Below are 15,864 nucleotides of genomic sequence, written 5' to 3' on the forward strand. Positions count from 1 at the left end.
CTTGAAGTTAAAGGAGGACTCTGATGAGCAACCCCAGATAAATTACTTTTGACTGTTTTATAGTGCAAAAAATTAATTACAGTATTTACTAACAACATACTACAGGTATTGTTCCACATGTACAGAATTTCATTAATCATTCCGGGGATACATGTAAAAATGTGTAAGAAGCAAAATATGTTTGCGTTGTATTATCAGAATAAGAGCAGGACATTGACAAGAGCAGGAGTATTGCATTGGCAGTTCTGTGTTAGCAAAAACTTCAGAAGAGAAGGATTTAGGGCTAGTGATTTCTGACAGTCTCAAAATGGGTGAGCAGTGTGGTCGGGCAGTAGGAAAAGCAAGTAGGATGCTTGGCTGCACAGCTAGAGGTATAACAAGCAGGAAGAGGGAGATCCCACTATATAGGGCACCGGTGAGACCACATTTGGAATACTGCGTTCAGTTCTGGAGACCTCACCTACAAAAAGATATTGACAAAATTGAACAGGTCCAAAGACGGGCTACAAGAATGGTGGGAGGTCTTAAGCATAAAACGTATCAGGAAAGACTTAATGAACTCAATCTGTGTAGTCTGGAGGACAGAAGGAAAAAGGGGGACATGATCGAAACATTTAAATATGTCAAAGGGTTAAATAAGGTTCAGGAGGGAAGTGTTTTTAATAGGAAAATAAAAACAAGAACAAGGGGGCACAATCTGAAGTTAGTTGGGGGAAAGATCAAAAGCAACGTGAGAAAATATTATTTCACTGAAAAAGTAGTAGATCCTTGGAACAAACTTCCAGCAGATGTGGTTGGTAAATCCACAGTAACTGAATTTAAACATGCCTTGGATAAACATATATCCGAGACCGCCTTCTGCTGCACGAATCCCAGCGACCGATTAGGTCCCACAGAGTGGGCCTTCTCCGGGTCCCGTCAACTAAACAATGTCGGTTGGCGGGCCCCAGGGGAAGAGCTTCTCTGTTGCGGCCCTGACTCTCTGGAACCAGCTCCCCCCAGAGATTAGAACTGCCCCTACCCTCCTTGCCTTTCGTAAACTTCTCAAAACCCACCTTTGTCGTTAGGCATGGGGGAACTGAGATATTTCCCCCGGGCCTATATAATTTATGTATGGTATGTTTGTATGTATGTCTTTTTAATAATGGGTTTTTAAAATATTTTAAATTGTAAATTATTAGATTTGTCATGAACTGTTTTATTGTATTGTGAGCCGCCCCGAGTCTACGGAGAGGGGCGGCATACAAATCTAATAAATAAATAAATTAAATAAATATCCATTGTAAGATAAAATACAGGAAATAGTATAAGGGCAGACTAGATGGACCATGAGGTCTTTTTCTGCCATCAGTCTTCTATGTTTCTATGTTTCTATGTTTCTAGGACATAAGTGTTGTAAGCAAATAAATAATGGAAGTAATGTTTTGTTTAATTTTTTTCCCCCTCCAGTGGGCTGAATTTATTCTTTTTGCCATGCTCCTTTTTATCGTCTTCGTTATTTTCTCCATCATGGGATATTTCTACATTAGCACAGACCCAGAAGAAGTTGCTGATAAAAGGAACGAACATGAAACATCAAGCAATAAAAACATGATTGGCCTTGTTACCAGGAAAACAGAGCTATAAAGTGGCTGCAAATACTGGAGTTAAGTCTGAGAGACTTTTTTTTTTTTTAAAGATAGTGATTGAACAGATTTCTTTTCGATGTTATGACCTCATCGGATATACGTATTCAGAGGGAATGAGCAAACTAAGTTATTGTTCCCCTGTATGTCAGCTGAATAAATGTATCCAAATTCCTGGAATGGTGCCTTCTTAAAAAGTAATTATAAAGTAGTTTTAGCTATTCTGCCTCCATCAGGCACTAAGAGTAATTTTCCAGAATCAGTTAACAGTGACTTGAAGGTGCAGACATACACTATACTGGAAAGCATAGGCTAAAACAATGCAGTAGTATGAAAATGAGCCGTTTTCACCAAAAGATGCGTAACAACCAAAATAGAAGTTAATCAACAGTTGGGAAGTCTATACCAAAAATCGAAAGACACAGTATCCCATGACACTATAGAACAAGGAAAGAGTAACAATTCTGGGTATGACTGATTTCACCTGTCACCCAGTATGGAAAAAATAAAATACCGCTAGTTCTCGACTTATGACCACAACCGTGCCCAACATTTCTGTTGCTAAGTGAAACAGTTATTAGGAGAATTTTGCCCCATTTTACAACCTCTCTTGTCCCAGTTGTTAAGCGAATCACAGCAGTTGTTAAGTTACTAATACAGTTGTTAAGTGAATTAGGGCTCCCGCAATGATTTGGCTTGTCAAAAGGTTGTAAAAGAGGACCACATGACTCTGGGACACTGTAACCATCATATGAGGGTCGCCCAGAAAGTAATGCACCACATTTTTTTTCTCAGCCTACAGTAATGGTACGAATGCGAAACTTTAGATATACATTATTTGAATTGTCAGGAGTGCATAGCTGCAGCAGTGCTTTGAAATGGCATCTGTAAGTGATGTACGTTACAAGCAGTGTGTCGTCATTGAATTTCTCACTGCAGAGAAAGAAACTGTTGGGAATATTCACAAATGTTTGTGTACAGTTTATGGAGAATCTGCAGTCGACAGAAGTATGGTTAGTCATTGGGCACTGAGGGTGAAGCCATTGGAGGAGATTTGCACAGTGCAGAAAAGGCTTCCTGACCAGAACAAGGAGTGGTACCGACAGGGCATACACACCCTTGTGTCTCACTGGGGGAAGGCCATAGAACGGGATGGAAATTAACTGGAAGAATAGGGAGTGTAGAAGAAACATCATTGTCACTTGTGTGTAAGTTTCAATGTGTTCAATAAATAATAGTTGAAGGAAAAAAATGTGATGCATTACTTTCTGGGTGACCCTCGTGCATACATGAGTCAGTTGCCAAGCATCCAAATTTTGATCTCTTTAACAATGCTGCAACTATCGTAAGTATGAAAAACAGTCATAATGTTGCAACTTTGAATGGTCACTAAATGAACTATTGTAAGCCAAAAATTACCTGTATTTGGTTATATATTGCTGCAATGTGATGTCATCAATAATCTTGTATGCATGTTTAAACCTTGCTTTTAATACATTAAGACTCGCTGTCCTTGACGTTTTCAGCCTTTTTTCTCATTTTTTTAATTGGGGGTGTGTGTGTACAGCTGGCTTACAAATAGCAATAACATTTAGACTTAGATACCACTTCACAGTGCTTTTACAGCCCTCTCTAAGCGGTTTACAGAATCAGCATATCTCATTTTACTCACCTTGGAAGGATGGAAGGCTGAGTCAACCTTGAGCCGGTGGTGAGATTTGAACTGCTGAACTACAGCTAGCAGTTGGCTGGAGTAGCCTGCAGTGCTGTACTCCAACTGTGCCATCCTGGCTCTAAATGGATGGTCCATCTCTTCTGGTTCTACATTGTTCTGCAAATGTCCCTCCAGATTCCTGGGCTAAAAAAATTCCTTCAAATATCTGACTATTTTAACCACGTGTTCTCTGCCATTCCCTTGGCTTTCTAAGGAGGTACAGATACATATACTAACATATACTTTTTTCCTGTTCTTTTGATTGTGTCCCTTTTCAACACACACAAAAGTGCATCCTTCAATTATAATAGGTTGGAAGATATCCACTAAGTCTCTGTTTGTCATATCTATATCTATATTCGAGACAATGATGAATCCGCATACAGACGGGAAGTTGAACAACTATCCTTGTGGTGTGACCAGAACAATCTAGAACTGAACTCACTCAAAACTGTAGAAATGGTGGTAGACTTTAAGAGAAACCCTTCCACCCTTCCCCCTCTCACAATACTAGACAACACAGTATCAACAGTAGAGACCTTCAAATTTCTAGGTTCTATCATATCTCAAGACCTAAAATGGTCACCTAACATCAAAAACATCATCAAAAAAGCACAACAAAGAATGTTCTTTCTGCACCAGCTCAGGAAGCTCAAACTGCCCAAGGAGCTGCTGATACAGTTCTACAGAGGAATCATTGAGTCTGTCATCTGCACCTCTATAACTGTCTGGTTTGGTGCTGCAACCCAACAGGACCGACACAGACTTCAGAGGATAATCAGAACTGCATAAAAAACAATTGCTGCCAACCTGCCTTCCATTGAGGACCTGTATACTGCACGAGTCAAAAAGAGGGCGGGGAAAATATTTACTGACCCCTCACATCCTGGACACAAATTGTTTCAACTCCTACCCTCAAAACGTCGCTACAGAGCACTGCACACCAAGACAACTAGACACAAGAACAGTTTTTTTCCGAACACCCTCACTCTACTAAACAAATAATTTCCTCAACACTGTCAGACTTTCTACTAAATCTGCACTTCTATTCTACTAGTTTTTTCATCATTCCTTTCACCTATTTCATCCCATGTTGACTGTATGACTGTAACTTGTTGCTTATATTCTAAGATTTTTATTAATATTGCTTCTTCGTTGCTTATTTGACCCCTATGACAATCATTAAGTGTTGTACCACATGATTCTTGACAAATGTATATTTTATTTTATGTACGCTGAGAGCATATGCACCAAGACAAATTCCTTGTGTGTCCAATCACACTTGGCCAATAAAAATTCTATTCTGTTCTGTTCTGTTCTATTCTATTCTATATGTCATATTTTTCTTCCGATATCCAGTTCAAATTCATTTTGTTTATTTCCCAGTCTCTGAACATTAGTATACAGACAGTAAAGGTGAGGAATTTTATTAGCCAATTTTCTTCCTGATTTTTTTTCACAGTAATTTAATAGGCCTCATTAAAGCAACACTCATTCTACAGTTCACAAGTCATTATTTGAGGTCCTTGTTTCTGGGTTTTCAGCTCCAACTCCCTGAGGATTAATACGGAAGCTTTCCAATTAAAGCTCACCATCTTTCGACCGAATACATTTTAACCAGATCTATAAATTATTGTTCAATCAGGGTATGTTATGAGTTGGGGGCATAAGAGTTCCAAAGATTTTCAATTCTTCAGGCTGAGAAGAAAGCAGATAAGAGTATAAATGGATTCTTTTTGCTCTTAGAGTTAATTAGGAATGTATCTTTTTTTCCTGTACAAAACCTACAAGCACAGCTTTGAGTGGTGCTTCGGTATAATTGTCAAAGTTTTCTGTGTACAATGGTAATCCTGTAATTATCAGTTCAAGTATAATATGTATCATTGATGAGTAAAGGGCTTTTTTCTTTTTTTACATCTCTGTGGTTCAAAAATACATGCTTTGGTCTACATCAGGTATGATTGATTGTCTAATGAGAAATCTCATGAAAATGAGAGAGAGAACAAAATAAAAGAAATCACCCAATCCGGACTGTATTCTCTACATTAGTTTGTTCATTTATTTTTATTTATTTATTTATTTTGTCCAATACATAATGTTGGTATCATAGGATATAATCATAGTAAAAATATATCAATGGAAAAATAGAAGACAAAGACATAGGAATAGTGCGGAAGAGATAATAGAGTTCATAAACCTATGCATGTAGCTAGTAGAAATATAAGAGAAGTATTAGGACAAGGGACAAAAGGCATGCTAGTGCCCCTTACTGACCTCTTAGGAATCGGGAGAGGTCAACCGTGGATAGTCTAAGGGGGTTAGGGGATGACACTACAGAGTCATGTAAAGTGTTCCATGCTTCAACAACTCAATTACTAAAGTCGTATTTTTTACAGTCAAGTTTGGAGCAGTTAATATTAAGTTTGAATCTGTTGTGTGCTCTTGTGTTGTTGTGAGTAAAGTTGAAGAAGTCATTGACAGGGAGGAGGTTGTAGCATATGATCTTGTGTGCAATGCTTAGGTCATGTTTAAGGCATCGTAGTTCCAAGCTTTCTAGACCGAGGATTGTAAGTCTAGTTTCATAGGGTATTCTGTTTCGAGTGGAGGGGTGAAGGGTGGAGGATTAAAACATTATTTTGATGTCCTTTGACCATATTAGTAGATTTTTATCGTTAGGACTTTAAAGAATGTTTTGAGATTACAGATGGAGTTAACAGTGAACTCGCTATTCATTAGGTCAATATTATGTCTCTTTAACATTAGTAATATCTACAATTTCAAAACTATAGTTTTAAAAAAGTGGAAATAATTTTTGGTTCCTGGCTATATGTGTCTATGAAGGCAGATGTGGGCAGAGTGATAAAATGGGCATCACAACACCCCAATGCTAGTACAATAAGAGAGAGTTTCCATTTGATATTACAACATGCAATTTATCATTTGTCATCATCAGATACCCTAGCCTTTCTCTTTTTCTCAAACTCCCTGCTATACTCTTGGGTCATAAGTCCTCCACAATGGATTGTGAAAACAACAGTAGGTAACACAATAGTGAGCCAATTTGGGGACTGGTGTAAGGCACCAGGCTGGAGAACAGAAGTCCTGGTGTCACAGTGGTAAAAAATGCAGTGTTGCAGGCAAAACTTTGCTCACATCCTGCAGTTTGATCATGATTGGCTCAAGATTAACTTTCATCCTTCCAGGGTTGGTAAAATGAAGATTCAGATGGTTGGGGGAAGTATGCTGACTCTGTAAACTGCTTAGAGAGGGCGGTAAAGCACTATGAACTCTAAGCACTATGAACTGCTAAAGCCTAAGTTTTATTGCAAAAAACTCCACCAACCATTGTATTTGGGTAAAAGTATATTGTATAAATTGCAACATTATTAGGTTGCATAGGCGAGTTTATACAAAAATTGCCAAATTACAAATTTCAATGGCAATGTCCAGAGACAGAAGTGATGTTGCAGCATTAGCACTCACAGGGAATGGCGCTCTCTGTCCCTGTGCTGACTTCTCACTCTTTTTGTTCTCTGAAAGGAGCCAAAACTGGCTTGTAGAGGTGGTAAAGCTAGGTAGGGGTGCCCTGAGAGGTCTCAGGAGAGATCGCAACTCTACTACTAAACCACGGGGATTTTCTCTCTCTATGCCATGGCAAGGAGAAGAGGCAGTCTAATATGGCTGCCATGAAGCTGGGATAGCTGAACATCTAAGAACTGTACTGGGGCGGAGTTGGTGAACAGCGTCTGGAAAATAATCCTTTTTTATTCAAATTTCAACCTCAAAAGAATATCCAGGAAAAGAGAGACTCACAACTGTTTTTTAAAAGTTGTAGTGACTCAACACTTTGATGATTTTTTTTAAAATGAAGGAAAAGCAATCAAAGGGAAGAAAGGAGAAAAATAATGAAAGATACAAAAAATTGGATTTTTAAATTGGCCAGGTGTCATTTGGATAGGCATTTTAAAATGCTGGAACTATTTACTTAAAAACCTAACATCATCATTATATTTTGGATGGTCAATATTGAAATTTGATTTAATAGTGCCACCTGCTGACAAAAAAAGGTGCAACACATTCCCCAAATCCTGGAAATAGTTGATTAATGGAGATTCAAACATGAGAACAAGAAAGACATTATTATTAAAATGACCCATTTGCTGACGATCTGGTATTCTTCTTTAAAGGAACCATAGGGAACGGGACAAATTGCTTAACTATATAGAGGAATAGAGAGAATTGGCAGGATTAAAAATTAACAAACAAAAAAACCAAATTCCTAACAAAAAATATGAAAATGAAACAAAAGAGAGACATAGAAAAAGGATTAGGCCTGCACAGTACAAATAAAATCAAATATCTGAGGATAAAATTGACAAGTAGATGCTCATCCCTCAGAGAGTATAACTATGTGAAACTAGTGAATCAAACAAAAATAGAATTGGAGAAGTGGGGGATATTACAACTATCGCTATTAGGGAGAGTGGCGGCAATCAAGATGAGTATTCTACAAAAATTCCTATATCTGTTCCAAACAATACTATTATTTATTTATTTATTTAATTTATTTATTTATTAATTATTAGAGTTGAAAGGGACCTTGAAGGTCATCATGGCCAACCCCCTGCTCAAGCAGGAAACCCTAAACTACCCCAACTAGATGGCAGTCCAATTTTCTTTTGAATGTGTCAAGTGATAGGGTGTTCACAAGACAATAAGAGCAGAGGTGGCTTTGGACTACCTGATTCTATTTTTGTTTGAAAATTAGATAATGGAATAGGGCAGAGAAGGGAGAAATGTTCGAAATGATTGGACAAGAAGTGGAAGCAGGTAGGGATAAAGATCCAAGAGAGGAATATGGTAGGCAAGCTAAGAAATGAATAATGAAAGCTTTAAAGCATACAATAGAATCAGTGGTTATCAACCTGGGGGTCAGGACCTCTTTGAGGGTCAAACGACCATTTCACAGGGGTCGCCTAAGACCATACAAATTTCTCATGGTGTTAGGAACTAAAGCTTCTATTCTTGTGCCTTGGAACCAGGGGTGGACAGCAGGCAGGACAGGGTGGAACACAATTCCACCAGTGGAAATTTATTTATTTATTTATTGGATTTGTATGCCGCCCCTCTCCAAGGACTCGGGGTGGCTCACAACATAAATGAAGCTGTGTGCCCAGTTCCAGCTGACCATCCCCACCGCCCATCCTCCTCCTTCTCCTCGGAAAGTGGCAGGGAAACCAGCACCGGCAGGAGTTGCAGGGGGCCCATTTCCTCCTCCATCTTTGGCACTCCCCCAGCTGATTGGCACCCGTTCGCCTAGCTATCCAGGAGAGCGCGGGAAACGCGAAGCAAATTGTCATGCCAGAGAGCGACACTGGTGAGGTTGTAAGTCGAAGACTTAACAGTTCACTTGAACGATGATGATCGTTCAAGCCACTCCCACCTGGTCACATGACCATCAAGCCACACCCAGTCACATGACCATCAAGCCATACCCACAAAATAAACCACACCACAGTGTGTTTACAGTGGGGGTGTCCCCCTGACCTTCCTGCCAATCAGCTTAGAGCTCTGTTGGGAAAATTCGCACTAGACCTTTGGTTGTGGGTCACCACAAAATGAGGAATTGTATTAAGGGGTTGTAGCATTAGAAAGGTTGAGAACCATTATAGACTATAGATAAAAAGGGAATGTTTTTAAATATAATAATGGCATAATTGAAAGTTAGAATAGGGATGGTGAAGTGACTCGAGACAGCACGTAACGAGACGGTTCGCTTTATTCTCAGCTCTTTAGAAGTGACTACCAGCTGGAACGCGTCTCAGCTGGCACCGGGGAAACCGGCTCTATTTATACACAAATTTTCCCGCTCAAACGCGAGCTGTCAGCGCCATAGCCAATCAGGCGCAACCTATTTACATAGTCTGCCCAGTGACAGTTTACATAGCAATACACTGAATATTCAACACCCCTCCCTTCCTAGACAAAAAAACCCATACAGATTACACAGAAAGCCATGTGACATATTCAGCCAATCGGTGAGGTCTTTGGGTGTTCCTTGCGGACCTGCGCAATTCAGTTAGTCCTTCGTCGCTGGCATGGAAGGAGGTCGGTTCGCTAGTACCTCCTCTGGATTCCGAAGGCCCTGGTTGCAATCCGGGCCCCAGAGTTGAGCTGGCTGGCACATCACCGACCTCCGCTGACGAGGATGGCTCCGGGGTGCTGGCCGAGCGGCTTCGGAAGGGTGAGTTCAAATTTAAGTCCATCCATGTTGGAGTTGCGTCGTTCCCCATCGGTGGGTCTGCGTGTACAATCGGCGGGTTAACGGTAGCAGTAGCCTCAGTTTCTGGGCACCTTCTTAAATGATCGATGTGCCTAGTCCACACTCGGCCATCATTCAAAGATATTAAATAAGTTTTTGGTGCTTTTTGTTGAATAACAGTGCCCTTAAGCCACTTCAGGCCCCCATCAAAATTCCTTGCGAATACACATTGCCCCATAAACATATGTCTCTCAACATTATCAGTCATATAATTCTTAGTACAATACACAGGATGTAGTCTGTCCAAGGTTGATCTGAGCTTCCTGCCCATTAGAATTTCTGCTGGGCTTCTATTGGTTTTTGTATTGGGAGTTATATGTTGTGCCAATAAGAATTCATCTAGGTGCTCTTGCATCTCCCCAGGGCCAGCCCTTTTCAATGCTTCTTTGGCAACCCGTACATATCTCTCTGCCAATCCGTTCGCCCATGGCGAAAAAGGAGATATGAGGGCATGCCTTACCCCTAACTGATCCAGGAAGAGTTCGAACTGTCTGGCTGTCAGTTGGGGCCCATTGTCTGAAACTAAAACATCTGGGCAGCCATGCGTGGCAAAAAGGTGGCGTAAAGCTTTAATAGTTGAGCATGTGGTGATGTTATGCATCAATATTATCTCGACCCACTTAGAATATGCATCTACCACAATTAGAAAATATTTTGAATCAATGGGACCAGCGAAATCTATATGCAATCTAGACCAAGGGCCCTGGGGTGGCTCCCAGTCCATAGGTGTTGTTTTTGGGGGTCTTGGCCTTGACTCCTGACAAGGGTCACACTTTGACACCCACCTCTCAATGTGGCCATCTAGCCCTGGCCACCAGAAATGGCCCCTTGCTAGTCCCTTCATCCTCACGATTCCTGGGTGGCCCACATGGAGCATGGTTAAAACCTTAGATTTCAGAGTCTCAGGAATCACAACCCGGTCACCCCATAACAGACATCCCTTAACAAAGGAGAGTTCTAACCTCTTACTTTTGAACTCAGACAAGTCTGTACCCAAGTTTTCATTGTTCCACCCTTTTAGAACACAATTTACAACTTTCATGAGAGTGGGGTCTTTAGCTGTATGCTCTGCTAGCTCCTTGGCAGTTGTCAGGGGGTTATCAGTTAATTCTATTAATAAGACATCAGCGGATGGGGCAGGATCCTCTACTAAGTCAGGAATGGGGCATCTGCTAAGGCCATCCGCATGGTTGATGGTTGTCCCTCCCTTATGAATCAGTTCATATTGATATCCTGCCAAGAAGATTCCCCATCTTAGCAAGCGGGGGGACATAAAAGGTGGAGTTGGTCTGTCTGGGGCTAGAAGGCCTAACAAGGGTTTGTGATCGGTTACTAATTGGAATTTTCGACCAAAAATGTAATTGTGGAATTTCTTTACTCCTGAGACTAATGCTAACGCCTCCTTGTCCAGCTGACTGTAGTTCCTTTCTGTGCTGGACAGGGTTCTGGAGAAAAATGCGATAGGGGCCTCTGTACCGTTAGGCAGTACATGAGCCAGTACACTACCCACCCCGTAAGGGGAAGCATCGCACGTAAGACGTAGGGGAAGTAATGAACTGTACTGTACCACTACACTTTTGGACGTTAATAGACTCTTTATTCGGGTAAAGGCTTCACTCTCAATTTTCCCCCATTGCCAGGGAACTTCCTTCTGAAGCAGCCGGTGTAGGGGTTCCGCTGCTGTGGCCTTCTGCCTCAAAAAAACAGAGTAGAAATTAAGTAATCCTAAAAAAGCTTGTAGTTCAGACTTATTTTTGGGCTCGGGAGCGTGTTGTATTGCCCTAACTTTATCACTAGTGGGATGGATCCCTTCGCCATCAATAGTGTATCCCAGAAAATTAACACTCCTGGTCCCCCATACGCATTTGCCTGGTTTAACTCTTAGGCCTTTGTCCTGCAGCCTAGTTAGAACTTGTCTTATTCTTGAATTTAATTGGGCCTGATCCCTACCTGAAATTAGAATGTCATCAAAGTAAGGTATAGTTCCTCCTATTCCAGTGAGGAGGCGTTCCATCAAACTCTGGAATATTCCCGGGGCTACACTGACTCCAATTTGCAATCGGGTGCAACGGAATGCTCCCCTATGGGTGACAATGGTTTGGAAATATGATGTAGGTTCGTCTACGGGAAGCTGTAGGTAAGCCTGGGCGAGGTCGATTTTCGCAAATACTTTCCCCTCCCCCAGGGAATGCAGTAAGTGTTGTACAACCGGTATGGGGTATGGGTGATGTTGTAAGGCTCTGTTCAGGGTTGACTTGTAATCTGCGCAAACTCGCAAAGAGCCGTCTGGTTTGAGGGGAGTGACAATTGGGGTTTCCCATGGCGCTTGATCTATTGGAACTAGAATACCTTGATGGATGAGTTTGTCTAACTCGATATCTAGTTTAGGTAGTAGAGGCAAAGGAACTCTCCGTGCTTTGAGACGGATTGGAGGCACCTTAGGGTCTAGTGAGAAAGATATAGGTGGCCCTTTATAAGTACCCAGAGTTGGACTGAATACATTTGGAAACTCTTTGACAAAATCAGGAATGTCAGAATGTGTAATTGTGTGGATGCCAGAAATCCCTATCCCCAATGGGTTCATCCATTCCAAGCCTAAAAGGGAATGTGTTTGCCCTGACACCACTAGCAGTGGAAGGTCACCCTTAAAACATTTGTATACAATTGGTACTTTTACAATGCCTAAAACAGGAATTAATTGCCCTTGAAAATCCTTAATACTTAAATCAGAATGCATTAAATTATGTTTGGTAATATGAGGCATATAAAGTTTAACCTTTGTCCAAGGCATAATGCTATAACGAGAACCAGTGTCCAGTTCCCTCTGGCATGGTTTAGCATTTAACAGCAAAGAAATGTTAATTTTTGTTTTGTTGGTTGTTACCGTATTAATAGTAATGTTCCGTGTACCTCTTATGTAGTCGCGGTTATAGTTGGAGTGCTTGTTTCGGCCGAAGGAGCGGAATCCTCTGTTCCCTCGGGTTTGGTTGTTGACTCTGGCAGCCCTTGGAGAGGAGAAGGTGTCCTCTGGAGTTGGGGCTCTGCAAGCGGCGGCAATGTGCCCACGGCGGCCGCAACGGCGGCAATCGGCGTCCCGGAAGGGGCATTGATGACGGGGATGGTTTCCGTGGCAACCGGAACAGGGAAGAAATTGACGAGGCGGTCTTGTGGCTTGGAGGTGGTCTTGCCGAATTAGGAAGCAGTCGTCTTCGGGGTGTGGAGGTGCAATTGCTTCGGATGGAGAGTGGGCTCTTTGAGGAGGCGAATGGATGTGAGCCACGACTTCCTGTTTATCGTTGTGCTTGAGTTCTCGTGCAGCTGCTTCAGCTACTTCAGCGGTCTGGGCGAGTTTGATCACGTTTTGAAGTGAAGGCTCCTCTTTGGTCAGGAGCTTGTTTCTTACCGTAGAGTTTTTCATTCCAAAGATGAGGGCGTCAATTAAACGCGCTTCCGGGTTTTCAAACCGGCATTTTGACAGCACGGCTCTGAGGCGCGTCGCGTATTGGTTGATAGATTCTCCCTCAAGTTGTCCCATTCTGGAGAACTGGTGTCGATAGACGATTGGCGGCTTTGTCGGTTTGAAATGGTCGGAGAGCTTCGTCTTCAGGGAGTCCCAGGAAATTGAATTCACCGGAGTTGGGTCGGTCAACGTCTGGGCGAGATCGAACATTTCGGTGCCGCAGTAATTTAAAAAAATCGCTCGCTTCCGATCGGCATCGGCGTTTCTCATGCCCGCAGCCTCGAGGAACACTTCGAATTTCGCTAGATAAGCGTCCCACGTAGTCTTCTCCGGGTTGAAGAATTCTGGAGCTCTCCCGACCGGCAAGGGATCCATTGCGGCAAGCGAAGGCTCGTTCTTCCGTCGTCGCCAGGTGAAGTGACTCGAGACAGCACGTAACGAGACGGTTCGCTTTATTCTCAGCTCTTTAGAAGTGACTACCAGCTGGAACGCGTCTCAGCTGGCACCGGGGAAACTGGCTCTATTTATACACAAATTTTCCCGCTCAAACGCGAGCTGTCAACGCCATAGCCAATCAGGCGCAACCTATTTACATAGTCTGCCCAGTGACAGTTTACATAGCAATACACTGAATATTCAACAGATGGAAACTAGAGAGTGGGGGATTAATCTTCAACTTTACATTATCTACAATAGACCTTCTAAGAAGTCTGTAAGCGGCGTGTGTAAGTGCACCTATGTGCCTACCGTTCCTGTCCTAATGTCTTTTTATCGTTTCTATCTCTATTTTATACTTACAGTATATTATGTTAAACATACTACAATACAATACTATATTTGTATGACAAATAAATAAATAAATAAATAAATAAATAAATGGATGAATGAATGAATGAATAAATAAATAAATGAATGAATGAATAAAATAATGGAATGCACATCTTTATATAATAAGATGAAGTAATAAGATGGTTAGTATTAAGAATATTTGAACAATATGGTGGTTGGCATAAAAAGAACATACAGAAATATTGACTTATTACGGTAAATAATGGAAGATTATAATTTAACATAAATATGTGCATTAATATTAGAACCATATAAGTCTCTTAAATCTAACAAATAAAATTATTAATATTTTATTTGTAGTAAAAGAAATGATACTTGGAATATGGTGATTGGCATAAAAATAATATATTGAAGTATTGAATAACCAAATAATGAAATATTATAATTCAGCAAAAATATGTGTACTATTACCAGAACCATATAAGCCTGTCAACTGAAGTAAATATGATGAATATTATTTTATTTGTACTAAACTATAAGACATTCAGGTGCCACACTGTTCACACATTGATATGTTTGTAAAAAATAAAAACAAATAAACTTGTGGAAAAAAATACAAATTTCCATGGTAATGTCCAGTTAGTCATCCATTTTAATAAATGTTTTGAGAAAATTAAGGAATCATCCAACAAAAATTTGCTATGAATATAAAGTGAGCATATGCTAACAGCATATAAATTGAGGCAACAGAAGGAAATGATTCAGTTCCCGTCAGCTGCCAAGTTTATTATCATAGAATGCTGGAAAATTAAAATGCAACTTTTGTTGCATTAATATGTAGGATTTTTTTTCCCTGGCTGAACAATTAACAGAACAATAAAGCCAAGACTTGACTTACATGAATCCATCCATTCAGTCAAGCCCTTAATCAAATGTTTGGTGGTACTGAGTGAGACACTTTGAGGAAAGTTCTGCTCACAGCAGAAGTGCAAAGTTTTGGTTTGAACCACGAGTGCTAGGGTAGGAAATAATCAGCTGTTTTTCCATGGGCATGTAAATCAGAATGATCTTGCAGCACAATGTTTCTCAATCTGCACCACTTTAAGACCTATAAACTTCAACTCTAAGAATAGCTAACCGGGGAATTCTGGGAGTTGAAGTCCACATGACTTAAAGTGGCCCAGCTCCAGAAACAGTGCTGTAGCTGATAGAATCATTTCTGCCATAGAGATGATTGCATAGAAAAGGCACAAAATACTTGATAACAAACTTAATTACTGTTGTGGTTACCTCTGGCCCAGCTCCTGCCCCAAGGACTGTGGATGTGGGGGAGACATCCACATGCTGCAGGCCTGTTTTGCCCCCGGTGGAATCTGATGATGAAGGCTCCTCTTATCAAGAAGACATGAGTGACAGGGAGGAGGAGAGTGTGGCAGACAGCTCAGAAGGAGATCAATTATCTAGCTCCTCCTTGGATTCAGAACAAGAGTTAATGATACAGCCACGCATGCGGAGAGCGATGCATAGGCAACAACAACTGAGAGATTATTATCAAAGAAAATGAGGCCACCTGTGGTTAGGTGGGGCTGTGGTAATTAGTGAGGCTGCTATAAAGAGCAGCCTGTGGGTTTGGCCATTCTGATCATTGTGTTTCGTGACTGCTTTACTGACTTTGACCTTTTGTGTGCTGATTTCCCCCCGCTTTGAAACTAAACCAGAGCAAAGTGTGTTTCACTTTGTGAAAGAAGAAGGACTGTGAATTGCCTCACAGCTGCAAGCTAAGTATCACAGAATTGATAAGGGACTTGTACAAATTACCAGTTTGTTTGGAGACGAGTGCTCTTTGCTATACCAAAAGAGGGCTTAGTTTAAGTGAATTTTCATTATAAAGAACATTGTTTTGAATTTTCAAATGTGTGTGTGTCTAAAATTTGTACCTGTGAATTTTTGGGAG

General features: G+C 41.0%; 1 protein-coding gene across 3 annotated transcripts in view; it reads left to right on the forward strand.

Annotated features, from left to right (window-relative positions):
- Positions 1 to 5,364, forward strand: part of SLC15A2 (solute carrier family 15 member 2) — a 112,423-nt gene extending 107,059 nt beyond the window's left edge. For all 3 annotated transcript variants that reach the window (XM_070730255.1, XM_070730260.1, XM_070730248.1), the window contains one exon: positions 1,450 to 5,364. In XM_070730255.1, coding sequence (XP_070586356.1) covers positions 1,450 to 1,626 — 177 coding nt within the window. In that variant the 3' untranslated portion in view covers positions 1,627 to 5,364. The remainder of the gene's footprint in view (positions 1 to 1,449) is intronic.
- The last annotated feature ends 10,500 nt before the right edge of the window (positions 5,365 to 15,864 follow it).

The sequence above is a fragment of the Erythrolamprus reginae genome, chromosome 1 (assembly GCF_031021105.1).
Source record: "Erythrolamprus reginae isolate rEryReg1 chromosome 1, rEryReg1.hap1, whole genome shotgun sequence".
NCBI classification, from domain to species: Eukaryota; Metazoa; Chordata; class Lepidosauria; order Squamata; family Dipsadidae; genus Erythrolamprus; species Erythrolamprus reginae.